Here is a 20,661-nt window from a genome sequence, read left to right on the forward strand (position 1 = left end):
GCGTTGGGGTGGGATGTTGAAGCGGTCGGTAGCTGTCATGGTTTAGGGACGAGGCTCGAGAACATCAACACACTGAACCACTCGTTAACCTCTGAGCTAATTAGAATAGAAACACAATACCGTGTGTGTGTGTGTGTGTGTGTGTGTGTGTGTGTGTGTGTGTGTGTGTGTGTGTGTGTGTGTGTGTGCGTGCGTGCGTGCGTGCGTGCGTGCGTGCGTGCGTGCGTGCGCGCCATCGTGCACGCGTGCGTGCGTGCGTGCGTTTCGTGTGTGTGTGTGTGTGTTTGCGTGTGTGGAGTGGGATTCAAGGCTGACAAGCAACATTCCACCACATGTTGCCCAAACTGGTCTTGGGGGTACAGTTGGTGAGGGGTTGTGTGTGTGTGTGTGTGTGTGTGTGTGTGTGTGTGTGTGTGTGTGTGTGTGTGTGTGCACGCGCACATGCACGCTTAGCAGGGGTGGGGGTGGGGGGGGGGGGGGGGGTCTGTAGCTGTAGCTATGGTGGGGTCCTCTTCAAGGTGCTCCAGGAGTCGAGGACCCCCCCTCCAGTAACACAGGCTTGGCCCTCCAAACTCAAAGGCCCTGTCCCATTCACCCCCTGGTAACCAAGCTGACATATGGAGAAGCTATGGGTGCAGAGTGGGCAGGCAGTAAATTATCAGCTTTAGGAGCCAGGACATTTATTTATTTATATCATTGTGTGAGGGAGGCGAGGGAGGGAGGCGAGGGAGGGAGGTGAAGGAGGATGGGAGGAGAAAAGGGTAGGAGAGGAGGGATGGGGTTGCTGGGTATTAGGGGGGGGGGGGGGGGGGCATCTTAGGTGGTCAGCAATGACCTCCGCTACCCCTTGTATTCTGTCTCATTCTCCCGCCCCTCACACTTGTCTTGTACCCCGGCTCTCCAGGCCTCCCTGGTAATTAGGCATGAGTCAAACCCCCTCCCCTTCCCCTCAGGGCAGTAAATATTCCCCCCTGTTCGCTGCCCAGGCTCACACAGACATATCCCTCCTTCCCTCCCTGAAGGCATCGTTCACCCATTCTCCCCTTCTTCTCTCCTCTGTTTTGTTTCGTCGTCTCTATCCATCAATCTTCCCATTAACCCACTATGCTAGGGAAAACCTGAGGGAACGCCTCTTGTACACCCGCCCCTAAACCCCCCCCCCTCCCCCCTCCCTCTGTGGAGGAGAGGGAGAGAGGGGGAGGAGGCGGCAAGGGTGAGGCATAGAGGAAAGGGAGAGAGGGATAGAGGGGGAGACATGGGTGAGGCGTGGAGAAGAGCGGGAGAGAGGGAGGCAGGGGTGAGGCGTGGAGGAGAGCGAGTGAGAGGGAGGCAGGGGTGAGGCGTGGAGAGGAGCGAGTGAGAGGGAGGCATGGGTGAGGCGTGGAGAAGAGCGAGTGAGAGGGAGGCAGGGGTGAGGCGTGGAGAGGAGCGAGTGAGAGGGAGGCAGGGGTGAGGCGTGGAGAAGAGCGAGTGAGAGGGAGGCAGGGGTGAGGCGTGGAGAAGAGCGAGTGAGAGGGAGGCAGGGGTGAGGCGTGGAGAAGAGCGAGTGAGAGGGAGGCAGGGGTGAGGCGTGGAGGAGAGGGGGGGGGGGTATTAGGGACACTCTGGGTGGTATGGTGCGTGTGAGGGGTGGACACAATGCCCCAGTGTTCAGGCAGGCACACAGGACCTTGTTTTACAACAGGGGAGGGGACGCCATCAATGCCCCGATGATGTGAACCACCCTGAGCCCATTCACAGTGACAAGCAGCCCCTCTAACTACCCCCCTCCTCCGTCTCCTTCTCCTCCTCCTCTCCTAACCCTCGCTCTCACTTGCAACTCTCTCTCTCTCTCTCTCTCTCTCGCAACTCTACCCCCTTCTTGACCCCCTTCTTGACCCAACACTGTGGGACAGAGCAGGAGAGAGACACACCAAATTCCCCCCACCCCCCCCCACACAAACACACACAGTCACACCCTTGTTGGTGGCCTTTCTTTCTCCTCCCTAATGAACCCCCCCCCCCCCCCCCCCCACCTCCTCAACAGGAGATCAATGTGTATTAATTCAATTAAATCAGCCTGTGTTTTTCTTGTCTTCGTCTTCTCAGCCTTTTCTTGTCTTCTTCTTCTCCTCAAAGACCCAAAATGGCTTGATGACAACGTAATTGCCAAAGTTTTGAATGAGGGCTACGCCTGAGTTGCTAGGGGGCCAATGAGGGCTACCCTGAGTTGCTAGGGGGCCAATGAGGGCTACCCCGAGTTGCTAGGGGGCCAATGAGGGCTACCCCGAGTTGCTAGGGGGCCAATGAGGGCTACCCTGAGTTGCTAGGGGGCCAATGAGGGCTACCCCGAGTTGCTAGGGGGCCAATGAGGGCTACCCCGAGTTGCTAGGGGGCCAATGAGGGCTACCCAGAGTTGCTAGGGGGCCAATGAGGACTACCCCGAGTTGCTAGGGGGCCAATGAGGACTACCCCGAGTTGCTAGGGGGCCAATGAGGGCTACGCCGGAGTTGCTAGGGGGCCAATGAGGGCTACCCCGAGTTGCTAGGGGGCCAATGAGGGCTACCCCGAGTTGCTAGGGGGCCAATGAGGGCTACGCCTGAGTTGCTAGGGGGCCAATGAGGGCTACCCCGAGTTGCTAGGGGGCCAATGAGGGCTACCCCGAGTTGCTAGGGGGCCAATGAGGGCTACCCCGAGTTGCTAGGGGGCCAATGAGGGCTACGCCGGAGTTGCTAGGGGGCCAATGAGGACTACGCCTGAGTTGCTAGGGGGCCAATGAGGGCTACCCCGAGTTGCTAGGGGGCCAATGAGGGCTACGCCTGAGTTGCTAGGGGGCCAATGAGGGCTACCCCGAGTTGCTAGGGGGCCAATGAGGGCTACCCCGAGTTGCTAGGGTGCCAATGAGGGCTACCCCGAGTTGCTAGGGGGCCAATGAGGACTACGCCTGAGTTGCTAGGGGGCCAATGAGGGCTACCCCGAGTTGCTAGGGGGCCAATGAGGGCTACCCCGAGTTGCTAGGGGGCCAATGAGGACTACGCCTGAGTTGCTAGGGGGCCAATGAGGACTACGCCTGAGTTGCTAGGGGGCCAATGAGGGCTACGCCTGAGTTGCTAGGGGGCCAATGAGGGCTACCCCGAGTTGCTAGGGGGCCAATGAGGACTACGCCTGAGTTGCTAGGGGGCCAATGAGGACTACGCCTGAGTTGCTAGGGGGCCAATGAGGACTACGCCTGAGTTGCTAGGGGGCCAATGAGGACTACGCCTGAGTTGCTAGGGGGCCAATGAGGGCTACGCCTGAGTTGCTAGGGGGCCAATGAGGGCTACCCCGAGTTGCTAGGGGGCCAATGAGGGCTACGCCTGAGTTGCTTGGAGGGCCAATGAGGACTACCCCTGAGTTGCTAGGGGGCCAATGAGGACTACGCCTGAGTTGCTAGGGGGCCAATGAGGACTACGCCTGAGTTGCTAGGAGGGCCAATGAGGACTACCCCTGAGTTGCTAGGGGGCCAATGAGGACTACGCCTGAGTTGCTAGGGGGCCAATGAGGGCTACGCCTGAGTTGCTAGGGGGCCAATGAGTGCTACGCCTGAGTTGCTAGGGGGCCAATGAGGACTACGCCTGAGTTGCTAGGGGGCCAATGAGGGCTACCCCGAGTTGCTAGGGGGCCAATGAGTGCTACGCCTGAGTTGCTAGGGGGCCAATGAGGGCTACCCCGAGTTGCTAGGGGGCCAATGAGGGCTACCCTGAGTTGCTTGGAGGCCAATGAGGGCTACTCTGAGTTGCTAGGAGGCCAATGAAGACTACCCACGAGTTGCTAGGTGTCCAATGAGGACTACCCACGAGTTGCTAGGAGGGGGCCAATGAGTGCTACACCTGACTTGCTAGAGGGCCAATGAGGATTACCCCAGAGTTGCTAGGGAGGCCAATGAGGACTACCCCAGAGTTGCTAGGGAGGCCAATGAGGGCTACGCCTGAGTTGCTAGGGGGCCAATGAGGGCTACGCCTGAGTTGCTAGGGGGCCAATGAGGACTACGCCTGAGTTGCTAGGGAGGCCAATGAGGACTACCCCTGAGTTGCTAGGGGGCCAATGAGGACTACGCCTGAGTTGCTAGGGGGCCAATGAGGACTACGCCTGAGTTGCTAGGGGGCCAATGAGGACTACGCCTGAGTTGCTAGGGAGGCCAATGAGGACTACGCCTGAGTTGCTAGGGGGCCAATGAGGACTACCCCTGAGTTGCTAGGGGGCCAATGAGGACTACGCCTGAGTTGCTAGGGGGCCAATGAGGGCTACCCCTGAGTTGCTAGGGGGCCAATGAGGACTAACCCTGAGTTGCTAGGGGGCCAATGAGGACTACGCCTGAGTTGCTAGGGGGCCAATGAGGACTACGCCTGAGTTGCTAGGGGGCCAATGAGGACTACGCCTGAGTTGCTAGGGTGCCAATGAGGACTACGCCTGAGTTGCTAGGGGGCCAATGAGGGCTACGCCTGAGTTGCTAGGGAGGCCAATGAGGACTACGCCTGAGTTGCTAGGGGGCCAATGAGGACAACCCCTGAGTTGCTAGGGGGCCAATGAGGACTACGCCTGAGTTGCTAGGGGGCCAATGAGGACTACCCCTGAGTTGCTAGGGGGCCAATGAGGGCTACGCCTGAGTTGCTAGGGGGCCAATGAGGGCTACGCCTGAGTTGCTAGGGGGCCAATGAGGACTACGCCTGAGTTGCTAGGGGGCCAATGAGGACTACCCCGAGTTGCTAGGGGGCCAATGAGGACTACCCCGAGTTGCTAGGGGGCCAATGAGGGCTACGCCGGAGTTGCTAGGGGGCCAATGAGGGCTACCCCGAGTTGCTAGGGGGCCAATGAGGGCTACCCCGAGTTGCTAGGGGGCCAATGAGGGCTACGCCTGAGTTGCTAGGGGGCCAATGAGGGCTACCCCGAGTTGCTAGGGGGCCAATGAGGGCTACCCCGAGTTGCTAGGGGGCCAATGAGGGCTACCCCGAGTTGCTAGGGGGCCAATGAGGGCTACCCCGAGTTGCTAGGGGGCCAATGAGGGCTACGCCGGAGTTGCTAGGGGGCCAATGAGGACTACGCCTGAGTTGCTAGGGGGCCAATGAGGGCTACCCCGAGTTGCTAGGGGGCCAATGAGGGCTACGCCTGAGTTGCTAGGGGGCCAATGAGGGCTACCCCGAGTTGCTAGGGGGCCAATGAGGGCTACCCCGAGTTGCTAGGGTGCCAATGAGGGCTACCCCGAGTTGCTAGGGGGCCAATGAGGACTACGCCTGAGTTGCTAGGGGGCCAATGAGGGCTACCCCGAGTTGCTAGGGGGCCAATGAGGGCTACCCCGAGTTGCTAGGGGGCCAATGAGGACTACGCCTGAGTTGCTAGGGGGCCAATGAGGACTACGCCTGAGTTGCTAGGGGGCCAATGAGGGCTACGCCTGAGTTGCTAGGGGGCCAATGAGGGCTACCCCGAGTTGCTAGGGGGCCAATGAGGACTACGCCTGAGTTGCTAGGGGGCCAATGAGGACTACGCCTGAGTTGCTAGGGGGCCAATGAGGACTACGCCTGAGTTGCTAGGGGGCCAATGAGGACTACGCCTGAGTTGCTAGGGGGCCAATGAGGGCTACGCCTGAGTTGCTAGGGGGCCAATGAGGGCTACCCCGAGTTGCTAGGGGGCCAATGAGGGCTACGCCTGAGTTGCTTGGAGGGCCAATGAGGACTACCCCTGAGTTGCTAGGGGGCCAATGAGGACTACGCCTGAGTTGCTAGGGGGCCAATGAGGACTACGCCTGAGTTGCTAGGAGGGCCAATGAGGACTACCCCTGAGTTGCTAGGGGGCCAATGAGGACTACGCCTGAGTTGCTAGGGGGCCAATGAGGGCTACGCCTGAGTTGCTAGGGGGCCAATGAGTGCTACGCCTGAGTTGCTAGGGGGCCAATGAGGACTACGCCTGAGTTGCTAGGGGGCCAATGAGGGCTACCCCGAGTTGCTAGGGGGCCAATGAGTGCTACGCCTGAGTTGCTAGGGGGCCAATGAGGGCTACCCCGAGTTGCTAGGGGGCCAATGAGGGCTACCCTGAGTTGCTTGGAGGCCAATGAGGGCTACTCTGAGTTGCTAGGAGGCCAATGAAGACTACCCACGAGTTGCTAGGTGTCCAATGAGGACTACCCACGAGTTGCTAGGAGGGGGCCAATGAGTGCTACACCTGACTTGCTAGAGGGCCAATGAGGATTACCCCAGAGTTGCTAGGGAGGCCAATGAGGACTACCCCAGAGTTGCTAGGGAGGCCAATGAGGGCTACGCCTGAGTTGCTAGGGGGCCAATGAGGGCTACGCCTGAGTTGCTAGGGGGCCAATGAGGACTACGCCTGAGTTGCTAGGGAGGCCAATGAGGACTACCCCTGAGTTGCTAGGGGGCCAATGAGGACTACGCCTGAGTTGCTAGGGGGCCAATGAGGACTACGCCTGAGTTGCTAGGGGGCCAATGAGGACTACGCCTGAGTTGCTAGGGAGGCCAATGAGGACTACGCCTGAGTTGCTAGGGGGCCAATGAGGACTACCCCTGAGTTGCTAGGGGGCCAATGAGGACTACGCCTGAGTTGCTAGGGGGCCAATGAGGGCTACCCCTGAGTTGCTAGGGGGCCAATGAGGACTAACCCTGAGTTGCTAGGGGGCCAATGAGGACTACGCCTGAGTTGCTAGGGGGCCAATGAGGACTACGCCTGAGTTGCTAGGGGGCCAATGAGGACTACGCCTGAGTTGCTAGGGTGCCAATGAGGACTACGCCTGAGTTGCTAGGGGGCCAATGAGGGCTACGCCTGAGTTGCTAGGGAGGCCAATGAGGACTACGCCTGAGTTGCTAGGGGGCCAATGAGGACAACCCCTGAGTTGCTAGGGGGCCAATGAGGACTACGCCTGAGTTGCTAGGGGGCCAATGAGGACTACCCCTGAGTTGCTAGGGGGCCAATGAGGGCTACGCCTGAGTTGCTAGGGGGCCAATGAGGGCTACGCCTGAGTTGCTAGGGGGCCAATGAGGACTACGCCTGAGTTGCTAGGGGGCCAATGAGGACTACGCCTGAGTTGCTAGGGGGCCAATGAGGGCTACGCCTGAGTTGCTAGGGGGCCAATGAGGGCTACGCCTGAGTTGCTAGGGGGCCAATGAGGGCTACGCCTGAGTTGCTAGGGGGCCAATGAGGGCTACGCCTGAGTTACTAGGAGGGCCAATGAGGACTACCCACGGGTTGCTAGGGGGCCAATGAGGGCTACGCCTGAGTTGCTAGGAGGGCCAATGAGGACTACGCCTGAGTTGCTAGGAGGGCCAATGAGGACTACCCACGGGTTGCTAGGGGGCCAATGAGGGCTACGCCTGAGTTGCTAGGAGGGCCAATGAGGACTACGCCTGAGTTGCTAGGGGGCCAATGAGGGCTACGCCTGAGTTGCTAGGAGGGCCAATGAGGGCTACGCCTGAGTTGCTAGGAGGGCCAATGAGGACTACGCCTGAGTTGCTAGGGGGCCAATGAGGACTACGCCTGAGTTGCTAGGAGGGCCAATGAGGACTACGCCTGAGTTGCTAGGGGGCCAATGAGGGCTACGCCTGAGTTGCTAGGAGGGCCAATGAGGACTACGCCTGAGTTGCTAGGGGGCCAATGAGGGCTACGCCTGAGTTGCTAGGGGGCCAATGAGGGCTACGCCTGAGTTGCTAGGGGGCCAATGAGGACTACGCCTGAGTTGCTAGGGGGCCAATGAGGACTACGCCTGAGTTGCTCGGAACCAATGAGGGCTACCCCGAGTTGCTTAAAGCCAACGAGGGATACCAACGAGGGATACCCCCGAGTTCCTAGGCACCAATGAGGGCTACCCCGAGTTGCTAGGCACCAATGAGGGCTTCCCCGAGTTGCTAGGCACCAATGAGGGCTATGCCCGAGATGCTAGGAACCCATGAGGGCTACCCCGAGTTACTAGGAACCAATGCGGGCAACCCCGAGTTGCTAGGTGCCCATTTATACCCTCAGCACACTCAGCATGTCCCATCAGAGTTGCTGCTCTTTCTCCTGTACACTTCAACTTCTTCTACCTCATCTTCACCTCTTCTTCCTCTTCTACCTCCTCTTCTTCTACCTCTTTTTTTAACTTCTTCCTCCTCTTCTACCTCATCTCCCTCGTCTGCCTCGCCTGCCTTTTCTACCTCGTCTACACACTCTTCTACCTCGTCTGCCTCTTCTACCTCATCTACATACCCTTCTACCTCATCTACATACTCTTCTACCTCATCTACACACTCTTCTACCTCGTCTACTTCTTTTACCTCGTCTACATACTGTTCTATCTATTCTACCTCCTCTTCTACCTCGTCTACTTCTTCTACCTCGTCTACCTCTTCTACCTTGTCTACATACTATTCTACCTCGTCTACCTCTTCTAACTTTTCTACCTCTTCTACCTTGTCTACATACTATTCTACCTTTTCTACCACCACTACCTCGTCTACATGCTGTTCTACCTATTCTACCTCCTCTTCTACCTCTTCTACCTCATCTATCTCTTCTTCTAGCTATTCTTCTACCTCTTCCATTCTCAACATCAGTAATACAGTGAGGGAAAAAAGTATTTGATCCCCTGCTGATTTTGTTCGTTTGCCCACTGACAATGAAATGATCAGTCTGTAATTTTAATGGTATGTTTATTTGAACAGTGAGAGACAGAATATCAACAAAAAAATCCAGAAAAACGCATGTCAAAAATGTTATAAATTGATTTGCATTTTAATGAGGGAAATAAGTATTTGACCCCTCTGCAAAACATGACTTAGTACTTGGTGGCAAAACCCTTGTTGGCAATCACAGAGGTCAGATGTTTCTTGTAGTTGGCCACCAGGTTTGCACACATCTCAGGAGGGATTTTGTCCCAATCCTCTTTGCAGATCTTCTTCAAGTCATTAAGATTTCGAGGCTGACGTTTGGCAACTCGAACCTTCAGCTCCCTCCACAGATTTTCTATGGGATTAAGGTCTGGAGACTGGCTAGGCCACTCCAGGACCTTAATGTGCTTTTTCTTGAGCCACTCCTTTGTTGCCTTGGCCGTGTGTTTTGGGTCATTGTCATGCTGGAATACCCATCCACGACCCATTTTCAATGCCCTGGCTGAGGGAAGGAGGTTTTCACCCAAGATTTGACGGTACATGGCCCCGTCCATCGTCCCTTTGATGCGGTGAAGTTGTCCTGTCCCCTTAGCAGAAAAACACCCCCAAAGCATAATGTTTCCACCTCCATGTTTGACGGTGGGGATGGTTTCTTGGGGTCATAGGCAGCATTCCTCCTCCTCCAAATACGGCAAGTTGAGTTGATGCCAAAGAACTCCACTTTGGTCTCGTCTGACCACAACACGTTCACCCAGTTGTCCTCTGAATCATTCAGATGTTCATTGGCAAACTTCAGACGGGTATGTATATGAGCTTTCTTGAGCAGGGGGACCTTGCGGGCGCTGCAGGATTTCAGTCCTTCACGGCGTAGTGTGTTACCAATTGTTTTCTTGGTGACTATGGTCCCAGCTGCCTTGAGATCATTGACAAGATCCTCCTGTTTAGTTCTGGGCAGATTCCTCACCATTCTCATGATCATTGCAACTCCACGAGTTGAGATCTTGCATGGAGCCCTAGGCCAAGGGAGTTTGACAGTTGTTTTTTTTTCTTCCATTTGCGAATAATCGCACCAACTGTTGTCACCTTCTCACCAAGCTGCTTGGCAATGGTCTTGTAGCCCATTCCAGCCTTGTGTAGATCTACAATCTTGTCCCTGACATCCTTGGAGAGCTCTTTGGTCTTGGCCATGGTGGAGAGTTTGGAATCTGATTGATTGATTGCTTCTGTGGACAGGTGTCTTTTATACAGGTAAGAAACTGAGATTAGGAGCACTCCCTTTAAGAGTGTGCTCCTAATCTCAGCTCGTTACCTGTATGAAAGACACCTGGGAGCCAGAAATCTTTCTGATTGAGAGGGGGTCAAATACTTATTTCCCTCATTAAAATGCAAATCAATTTATAACATTTTTGACATGCGTTTTTCTGGATATTTTTGTTGTTATTCTGTCTCTCACTGTTCAAATAAACCTACCATTAAAATTATAGACTGATCATTTCTTTGTCAGTGGGCAAACGTACAAAATCAGCAGGGGATCAAATACTTTTTTCCCTCACTGTATGTCCCCAGGTGTCTGCTCACACCATTCATATTTACACCCAGTCTGCTGCCACTTGTTGACTGACAGTGAGCAGTCCTTTAGTGTCCTGTTCTCTCCTGCTGTTTCTCCTGCTGTTTCTCCTGCTGTTTCTCCTCTGTTCGTCAACTAGAGGGCTGCTGTACTTTTCCCTTAGCTCAACCCGATGCCCAGCTGAACACCCTCCGCTATCCACAAGGCATGATGGAAATCTGATACAGTCAACCTCTGAAACATTACAGTAACCAATGAAATCACTCTGCACGGTTCTAGACAAAAGGCAATGGGACACATTTTAGATAGCACTTTAAAAATGTCTGTAAAGTACTACAGGAACCGTTTTCTACATCACGAAATGAAACTACTAGCATCTAAATTTATATGTAATACACATTTTTTCCCTGCTTATTCTTCAAGTAACTTTTTCTGGAGTCTTTAGAAAACAGATGATTGACAACATGACGAAGAGTTACAACATGATGAAGAGTTACAATATGATGAAGAGTTACAACGTGATGAAGAGTTACAACATGATGAAGAGTTACAATATGATGAAGAGTTACAACGTGATGAAGAGTTACAACATGATGAAGAGTTACAACGTGATGAAGAGTTACAACATGATGAAGAGTTACAACGTGATGAAGAGTTACAACATGATGAAGAGTTACAACGTGATGAAGAGTTTACAACGTGATGAAGAGTTACAACATGATGAAGAGTTACAACATGTGTGTGTGAGTGTGTACTGTATGTGTGTGTGTGACTGTATGTGTGTGTGTTTGTGTGTGTGTGTGTCTGTGTGTCCGTGTGTATGGGGTGTGTGTCTGCGTGTGTGTGTGGTGACTGTACGTGTGTGTGTGTGTGTGTGTGTGTGTGTGTGTGTGTGTGTGTGTGTGTGTGTGTGTGTGTGTGTGTGTGTGTGTGTGTGTGTGTGTGTGTGTGTGTGTGTGTGTGTGTGTCTGCGTGTGTGTCGTGACTTTATTTGTGTGTGTGTGGTGACAGTATGTGTGTGTGTGTGTGGTGACTGTATGTGTGTGTGTGTGTGGTGACTGTCTGTGTGTGTGTGTGGTGACTGTATGTGTGTGTGTGTGGTGACTGTATGTGTGTGCGTGTGGTGACTGTATGTGTGTGTGTGTGTGTGGTGACTGTATGTGTGTGTGTGTGGTGACTGTATGTGTGTGTGTGTGTGGTGACTGTATGTGTGTGTGTGTGGTGACTGTCTGTGTGTGTGTGTGGTGACTGTATGTGTGTGTGTGTGGTGACTGTATGTGTGTGCGTGTGGTGACTGTATGTGTGTGTGTGTGTGTGTGTGTGGTGACTGTATGTGTGTGTGTGTGTGGTGACTGTATGTCTGTGTGTGTGGTGACTGTATGTGTGTGTGTGGTGACTTTATGTGTGTGTGTGTGTGTGGTGACTGTATGTGTGTATGTGTGATGACTGTATGTGTGGTTAGAGGAGGGATGGTAATAAACGTGTGCGCCCCCTCGTTAGGTGCAACGAGGCTGTGTGGGTTTGTCTGTCTGTGTGGGGAGGGGCGTAGGGGAGCGAGAGTGGAGGAATTTTACACCCCCTCTCCATATGATGCTAAATACCACATAATGTGACAGGCTTGGTTCTCTCCATATGATGCTAATAACCACAGAATGGGACAGGCTTTGTTCTCTCTATATGATGCTAATAACCACAGAATGGGACAGGCTTTGTTCTCTCTATATGATGCTAATAACCACAGAATGGGACAGGCTTGGTTCTCTCCATATGATGCTAATAACCACAGAATGGGACAGGCTTTGTTCTCTCTATATGATGCTAATAACCACAGAATGGGACAGGCTTGGTTCTCTCTATGTGATGCTAATAACCACAGAATGGGACAGGCTTGGTTCTCTCTATGTGATGCTAATAACCACAGAATGGGACAGGCTTGGTTCTCTCCATATGATGCTAATAACCACAGAATGGGACAGGCTCGGTTCTCTCTATGTGATGCTAATAACCACAGAATGGGACAGGCTTGGTTCTCTCTATGTGATGCTAATAACCACAGAATGGGACAGGCTTGGTTCTCTCCATATGATGCCAAAATCCACAGAATGGGACAGGCTTGGTTCTCTCCATATGATGCTAAATACCACAGAATGGGACAGGCTTGGTTCTCTCCATATGATGCTAATAACCACAGAACTGGACAGGCTTGGTTCTCTCTATGTGATGCTAATAACCACAGAATGGGACAGGCTTGGTTCTCTCTATATGATGCTAATAACCACAGAATGGGACAGGCTTGGTTCTCTCTATATGATGCTAATAACCACAGAATGGGACAGGCTCAGTTCTTCCCATGGTGGAGCTGCTGTATGTGAACTCCATTGCCTGCTATTGTTTCTCCTAGTTCTGTCTGTTGTTCAGTGAATGCCGCTCCTTTTAAGGACGGGAGATTCCTGGTCATTATTCTCCTTTAACTCTAAAACTGCTAAAGCAGTCATTTTGATCGCTCATGATTGCTATCATTTTATTTCTCTTGCATTTTTTAAGTCATGCCCCCCCCCCCCCCCCCCCCCCCACACACACACTGTCAATTCTTGACTTTTCCTAAATAAGTCTATTAACACACTGTCAGTGTATGAATGTTAATATCACAAACGGTAACGCAGCACCGTAAGACAGTAAGGAGAGGGTTAAATAGAATTAGGAATTAGATAGGATCTCAAAAGTTATATCGCTGTCATTCAACTTAGTCAGGGGGGAAATTCATCGCTACTCTCAGGAATAGAAAGTTCTCTACTGTGATCGACACACGATTTAAAAAAAAAAAATCTGTGGGAAATATCTAAATGAAATAGTGGTTCACTTTTCACTTTATATCAATCTGGATTTGAAACTTTAGTTACAATGCTAATAATAATAATATGTGCATTACAGTGTAGCTCTGTGGGTACACAGACTGACTGTTCTCTTCGTGTTTACAGTAACAGTGTATCAGGCTGTTCTCTTCGTGTTTACAGTAACAGTGTACCGGGCTGACTGTTCTCTATGTGTTTACAATAACAGTATATCAGGCTAACTGTTCTCTATGTGTTTACAATAACAGTGTATCAGGCTGTTCTCTTCGTGTTTACAGTAACAGTGTACCGGGCTGACTGTTCTCTATGTGTTTACAATAACAGTGTATCAGGCTGACTGTTCTCTATGTGTTTACAATAACATTGTACTAGGCTGACTGTTCTCTATGTGTTTACAATAACAGTGTACTAGGATGACTGTATGTTTACAATAACAGTGTACTAGGCTGACTGTATGTTTACAGTAACAGTGTACTAGGCTGACTGTATGTTTACAGTAACACTGTACTGGGATGACTGTATGTTTACAATAACAGTGTACTAGGCTGACTGTATGTTTACAGTAACACTGTACTGGGATGACTGTATGTTTACAATAACAGTGTACTAGGCTGACTGTATGTTTACAGTAACACTGTACTGGGATGACTGTATGTTTACAATAACAGTGTACTAGGCTGACTGTATGTTTACAGTAACACTGTACTGGGATGACTGTATGTTTACAATAACAGTGTACTAGGCTGACTGTATGTTTACAGTAACAGTGTACCAGGCTGACTGTTCTCTATGTGTTTACAATAACAGTGTACTAGGCTGACTGTATGTTTACAGTAACAGTGCACTAGGATGACTGTATGTTTACAATAACAGTGTACTAGGCTGACTGTATGTTTACAGTAACAGTGTACTAGGCTGACTGTATGTTTACAGTAACACTGTACTGGGATGACTGTATGTTTACAATAACAGTGTACTAGGCTGACTGTATGTTTACAGTAACACTGTACTGGGATGACTGTATGTTTACAATAACAGTGCACTAGGCTGACTGTATGTTTACAGTAACAGTGTACTAGGCTGACTGTATGTTTACAGTAACAGTGTACTAGGCTGACTGTATGTTTACAGTAACAGTGTACCAGGCTGACTGTTCTCTATGTGTTTACAGTAACAGTGTACTAGGATGACTGTTCCTCGTGTGTACCATGTGTATGTGTTTATTTGTTGTTCTTGTAAGTTGATGCCAAAGAAAAATGTCCAATAAAGTTATATCCTATTTTATTCTATATAAATGTTTCAAGTACTGCACAATTTCAAAGATCTTGCTAAAAAAAACGCACAATGGGAGAAAGCTGTTAAAATCTTCTAGAGAGATGGGACTGTTAAATAATGAATTTGTTTGCAAATTGGAATATAGAACTTGTATTTAACAATGAATACCTAGGCTGAAATTACACTAACCTGCCTATGTAGCGAACTTAATTAAAGTACACCTAAGTAGATAGTTTGCTTGTAGCTGCTCTTGAAACAAAGTGGGTTCAGATAAGGTTTAATATATTTCACGTCATCTCGATGAGTACTTGAATGGGGTATCTCTTTTATATACCGATATGTCCCTTCAAATCTCCTATATAAACGATCACTCCCGCTGTCACTCCAAGATAACGGACATCCCTCGTCTAACAAATGTAATGCTTCTTTGTTCACACTAGATTTTGGTCACACATGTACGACCCGGAATAAGGCCTGGTCTCAGTACAGTATGTATAGATAGCAGCAGGTCTCAGTACAGTATGTATAGATAGCAGCAGGTCTCAGTACAGTATGTATAGATAGCAGCAGGTCTCAGTACAGTATGTATAGATAGCAGCAGGTCTCAGTACAGTATGTATAGATAGCAGCAGGTCTCAGTACAGTATGTATAGATAGCAGCTGGTCTCAGTACAGTATGTATAGATAGCAGCAGGTCTCAGTACAGTATGTATAGATAGCAGCAGGTCTCAGTACAGTATGTATAGATAGCAGCAGGTCTCAGTACAGTATGTATAGATAGCAGCAGGTCTCAGTACAGTATGTATAGATAGCAGCAGGTCTCAGTACAGTATGTATAGATAGCAGCAGGTCTCAGTACAGTATGTATAGATAGCAGCAGGTCTCAGTACAGTATGTATAGATAGCAGGTCTGGTCTCAGAACAGTATGTATAGATAGCAGCAGGTCTCAGTACAGTATGTACAGATAGCAGTAGGTCTCAGTACAGTATGTATAGATAGCAGCAGGTCTCAGTACAGTATGTATAGATAGCAGGTCTCAGTAGGATATGGAAAGATATTTTCTTTCTTTGGCTAGAACAAGCATCTGGAGCTCCTATAGCGTGTGAATGCAGGCGTGAATATATTCATCGCCATGCTGTTGTTTAAATCTGTGAGTGTAAAGCCCTTGTACCCCATGCCACCCCCCACACCCCCCTGCCTGCCCCCCACCACCCCACCCCCCACTCCCCCCCTGCCTGCCCCCCCCTCCTCCTCCCCACCCCCCACGCCCCCCTGCCTGACCCCAGAGGATCACAGAACAGGTTGTCGAAACATTTGTAACATTTGGCGAAAGCAAATCTCAGGCTGCTGTTAAAGAGGAGCTGACACCTCTAAAACAAATCCCTCTGCGCCCCTCAAACACCTCAATCCCCTTCCCAGACCCCCTTTCTTTACCCCCTCACACACACACTCACACACACACACACACCTCGCAGCGAACCAACCACAACCCCTCACAACCTCCAGCAAATCCCTTTCTCTTTTCCCAGCCAGATGGGTCCGCTGGAATAATGGCTAAAGCCCAATGAGTTCCATTCAATTTGTCCTGCCGTCTAAAGGAGCTTGTAAGCTTTCCATTTGCAGTTGTGTTATAGTAGCCATGGGAGGCTCTGTGGTGTTAGGACTTAATTACCTCCTAATAGCTGTAGGGATAAAGCCCCCCCCAGCCCAGTCCGTACACCCCAACAGCCCACTCTCAGTCCCCAGCCCGTATACCCCAACACCCCAACATCCCCCTCTCAGTCCCCAGCCCATATACCCCAACATCCCCCTCTCAGTCCCCAGCCCTTATACCCCAAAACCCCAACATCCCCCTCTCAGTCCCCAGCCCGTATACCCCAACACCCCAACACCCCCCTCTCAGTCCCCAGCCCTTATACCCCAAAACCCCAACATCCCCCTCTCAGTCCCCAGCCCTTATACCCCAAAACCCCAACATCCCCCTCTCAGTCCCCAGCCCGTATACCCCAACACCCCAACACCCCCCTCTCAGTCCCCAGCCCGTATACCCCAACACCCCAACACCCCCCTCTCAGTCCCCAGCCCGTATACCCCAACACCCCAACATCCCCCTCTCAGTCCACAGCCCATATACCCCAACACCCCCCTCTCAGTCCCCAGCCCATATACCCCAACACCCCAACACCCCCCTCTCAGTCCCCAGCCCGTATACCCCAACACCCCAACACCCCCCTCTCAGTCCCCAGCCCGTATACCCCAACATCCCCCTCTCAGTCCCCAGCCCATATACCCCAACATCCCCCTCTCAGTCCCCAGCCCGTATACCTCAACACCCCAACATCCCCCTCTCAGTCCCCAGCCCGTATACCCCAACATCCCCCTCTCAGTCCCCAGCCCATATACCCCAACATCCCCCTCTCAGTCCCCAGCCCGTATACCCCAACACCCCAACATCCCCCTCTCAGTCCCCAGCCCGTATACCTCAACACCCCAACATCCCCCTCTCAGTCCCCAGCCCTTATACCCCAACACCCCAACATCCCCCTCTCAGTCCCCAGCCCTTATACCCCAACACCCCAACATCCCCCTCTCAGTCCCCAGCCCGTATACCCCAACAGCCCCCTCTCAGTCCCCAGCCCGTATAACCCAACATCCCCCTCTCAGTCCCCAGCCCGTATACCCCACCTCCCCCTCTCAGTCCCCAACCAGTATACCTCAACACCCCAACATCCCCCTCTCAGTCCCCAGCCCGTATACCCCAACACCCCAACATCCCCCTCTCAGTCCCCAGCCCTTATACCCCAACACCCCAACATCCCCCTCTCAGTCCCCAGCCCGTATAACCCAACATCCCCCTCTCAGTCCCCAGCATGTACACCTCAACACCCCACCTCCCCCTCTCAGTCCCCAGCCCGTATACCCCAACACCCCCCTCTCAGTCCCCAGCCCGTATACCCCAACACCCCAACATCCCCCTCTCAGTCCCCAGCCCGTATACCCCAACATCCCCCTCTCAGTCCCCAGCATGTACACCTCAACACCCCACCTCCCCCTCTCAGTCCCCAGCCCGTATACCCCACCTCCCCCTCTCAGTCCCCAACCAGTATACCTCAACACCCCAACACCCCCCTCTCAGTCCCCAGCCCGTATACCCCAACACCCCAACATCCCCCTCTCAGTACCCAGCCCTTATACCCCAACACCCCAACATCCCCCTCTCAGTCCCCAGCCCGTATAACCCAACATCCCCCTCTCAGTCCCCAGCCCGTATACCTCAACACCCCAACATCCCCCTCTCAGTCCCCAGCCCGTATACCCCAACATCCCCCTCTCAGTCCCCAGCATGTACACCTCAACACCCCACCTCCCCCTCTCAGTCCCCAGCCCGTATAACCCAACACACCAACATCCCCCTCTCAGTCCCCAGCATGTACACCTCAACACCCCACCTCCCCCTCTCAGTCCCCAGCCCGTATACCCCAACACCCCCCTCTCAGTCCCCAGCCCGTATACCCCAACACCCCAACATCCCCCTCTCAGTCCCCAGCCCGTATACCCCAACATCCCCCTCTCAGTCCCCAGCATGTACACCTCAACACCCCACCTCCCCCTCTCAGTCCCCAGCCCGTATACCTCAACACCCCAACATCCCCCTCTCAGTCCCCAGCCCGTATACCTCAACACCCCAACATCCCCCTCTCAGTCCCCAGCCCTTATACCCCAACACCCCAACATCCCCCTCTCAGTCCCCAGCCCGTATACCCCAACACCCCAACACCCCCCTCTCAGTCCCCAGCCCTTATACCCCAAAACCCCAACATCCCCCTCTCAGTCCCCAGCATGTACACCTCAACACCCCAACACCCCACTCTCACTACCCAGCCCCTACACCCCAACACCCTACTCTCACTACCCACCTCAACACCCCAACACCCCACTCTCACCACCCAGCCCCTACACCCCAACACCCCACTCTCACTACCCAGCCCCTACACCCCAACACCCCACTCTCACTACCCAGCCCCTACACCCCAACACCCCACTCTCACTACCCAGCCCCTACACCCCAACACCCCACTCTCACTACCCAGCCCCTACACCCCATCACCCCACTCTCATCACCCAGCCCCTACACCCCAACACCCCACTCTCACTACCCAGCCCCTACACCCCAACACCCCACTCTCACCACCCAGCCCCTACACCCCAACACCCCACTCTCACTACCCAGCCCCTACACCCCAACACCCCACTCTCACCACCCAGCCCCTACACCCCAACACCCCACTCTCACTACCCAGCCCCTACACCCCAACACCCCACTCTCACAACCCAGCCCCTACACCCCAACACCCCACTCTCACCACCCAGCCCCTACACCCCAACACCCCACTCTCACTACCCAGCCCCTACACCCCAACACCCCACTCTCACCACCCAGCCCCTACACCCCAACACCCCACTCTCACTACCCAGCCCCTACACCCCAACACCCCACTCTCACCACCCAGCCCCTACACCCCAACACCCCACTCTCACCACCCAGCCCCTACACCCCAACACCCCACTCTCACCACCCAGCCCCTACACCCCAACACCCCACTCTCACCACCCAGCCCCTACACCCCAACACCCCACTCTCACCACCCAGCCCCTACACCCCAACACCCCACTCTCACCACCCAGCCCCTATACCCCAACACCCTACACCCCAACACCCTACTCCCACCACCCAGCCCCTATACCCCAACACCCCACTCTCACTACCCAGGCCAGTACACCCCAACACCCCACTCCCACTACCCAGGCCAGTACACCCCAACACCCCACTCTCACCACCCAGCCCCTACACCCCAACACCCCACTCTCAACACCCAGCCCCTACACCCCAACACCCCACTCTCACTACCCAGCCCATACACCCCAACACCCCACCCCCACTACCCAGCCCCTACACCCCAACACCCCACCCCCACTACCCAGCCCGTAGACCCCAACACCCCACTCTCACCACCCATTCCGTACACCCCAACACGATGGCCCTGGAATACGATGGCCCTGGAATACGATGGCCCTGGAATACGATGGCCCTGGAATACGATGGCCCTGGAATACGATGGCCCTGGAATACGATGGCCCTGGAATACGATGGCCCTGGAATACGATGGCCCTAGAATACGATGGCCCTGGAAGACGATGGCCCTGGAATACGATGGCCCTGGAATATGATGTTCCTGGAATACGATGGCCCTAGAATACGATGGCCCTGGAATACGATGGCCCTAGAATACGATGGCCCTGGAATACGATGGCCCTGGAATACGATGGCCCTGGAAGACGATGGCCCTGGAAGACGATGGCCCTGGAAGACGATGGCCCTGGAATACGATGGCCCTGGAATACGATGGCCCTAGAATACGATGGCCCTGGAATACGATGGCCCTGGAATACGATGGCCCTGGAAGACGATGGCCCTGGAATACGATGGCCCTGGAAGACGATGGCCCTGGAATACGATGGCCCTGGAAGACGATGGCCCTGGAAGACGATGGCCCTGGAATCCGATGGCCCTAGAATACGATGGCCCTGTAATACGATGGCCCTGGAATACGATTGCCCTGGAATACGATGGCCCTGGAATACGATGGCCCTGGAATACGATGGCCCTGGAATACGATTGCCCTGGAAGACGATGGCCCTGGAATACGATGGCCCTGGAAGACGATGGCCCTGGAAGACGATGGCCCTGGAATATGATGGCCCTGGATTACGATGGCCCTGGAATACGATGGCCCTGGAATACGATGGCCCTGGAATACGATGGCCCGATCACAGACACATTTATTCTTTCTTCCATGGATTTAGAAGAATTTTCATTTTCATTTCTTTCCAAGATCTTGGAAGCAGCATTATTCATGTTTTTCTGTTCATTTGGACACCGCTGGTCAGAACCCCAGACAGAAAGAGAAAGTTCTCTCGCTTTTTTTCAACCTCTTCTCTTTTCTCTCAGTTTTTTTTTGTTCTCTTTCTTTTTCTTTTGAAGGCAGATTAGCAGGATTAAGTATGGCTCACATATGCTGCCCTTCACTATTGGTATTCACCACAGCACAGGCCCACCACCACCCAGACTGACAGAGGGAGAGAGATAGAGAGAGAGAGAGAAAGAGAGAGAGAGGGAGAGCGAGAGAGAAATGTTTAACAAAATCATAATTACTATTACTTAGCCAATCCCTCCGCCTTGGTTTTAATCCTCACCTGTGTTTCCTACCAACCCACACAGCCCCCCCAGTCCCTCCAGCCCCCCCAAAGCCACCCATCCCCCACAGCCCCCCCCCCCATCCCCCACAGCCCCCCCATCCC

General features: G+C 53.1%; 1 protein-coding gene across 1 annotated transcript; it reads left to right on the forward strand.

The window, feature by feature from the left end:
- The first annotated feature begins 10,637 nt into the window (after nucleotides 1–10,637).
- Nucleotides 10,638–19,530, forward strand: LOC139547275 (uncharacterized). The gene is made up of 3 exons (XM_071356333.1): nucleotides 10,638–10,853; nucleotides 16,162–17,646; nucleotides 17,764–19,530. The coding sequence occupies exons 1-3, from the start codon at nucleotides 10,638–10,640 to the stop codon at nucleotides 19,528–19,530; spliced, it is 3,468 nt and encodes a 1,155-aa protein (XP_071212434.1).
- The last annotated feature ends 1,131 nt before the right edge of the window (nucleotides 19,531–20,661 follow it).

The sequence above is a fragment of the Salvelinus alpinus genome, chromosome 20 (assembly GCF_045679555.1).
Source record: "Salvelinus alpinus chromosome 20, SLU_Salpinus.1, whole genome shotgun sequence".
Classification (NCBI taxonomy): domain Eukaryota; kingdom Metazoa; phylum Chordata; class Actinopteri; order Salmoniformes; family Salmonidae; genus Salvelinus; species Salvelinus alpinus.

What these genes read in the sequence shown, in the direction of transcription:
- LOC139547275 (XM_071356333.1), top strand. Translation starts at nt 10,638, where the DNA reads ATGACGAAGAGTTACAACATGATGAAGAGTTACAATATGATGAAGAGT. An exon ending in ACATGATGAAGAGTTACAAC is followed by an intron (nt 10,854 to 16,161) that starts GTGATGAAGAGT and finishes TCCCCCTCTCAG; the next exon opens with TCCCCAGCCCGTATACCCCA. An exon ending in CCCCTCTCAGTCCCCAGCAT is followed by an intron (nt 17,647 to 17,763) that starts GTACACCTCAAC and finishes TCCCCCTCTCAG; the next exon opens with TCCCCAGCCCGTATACCCCA.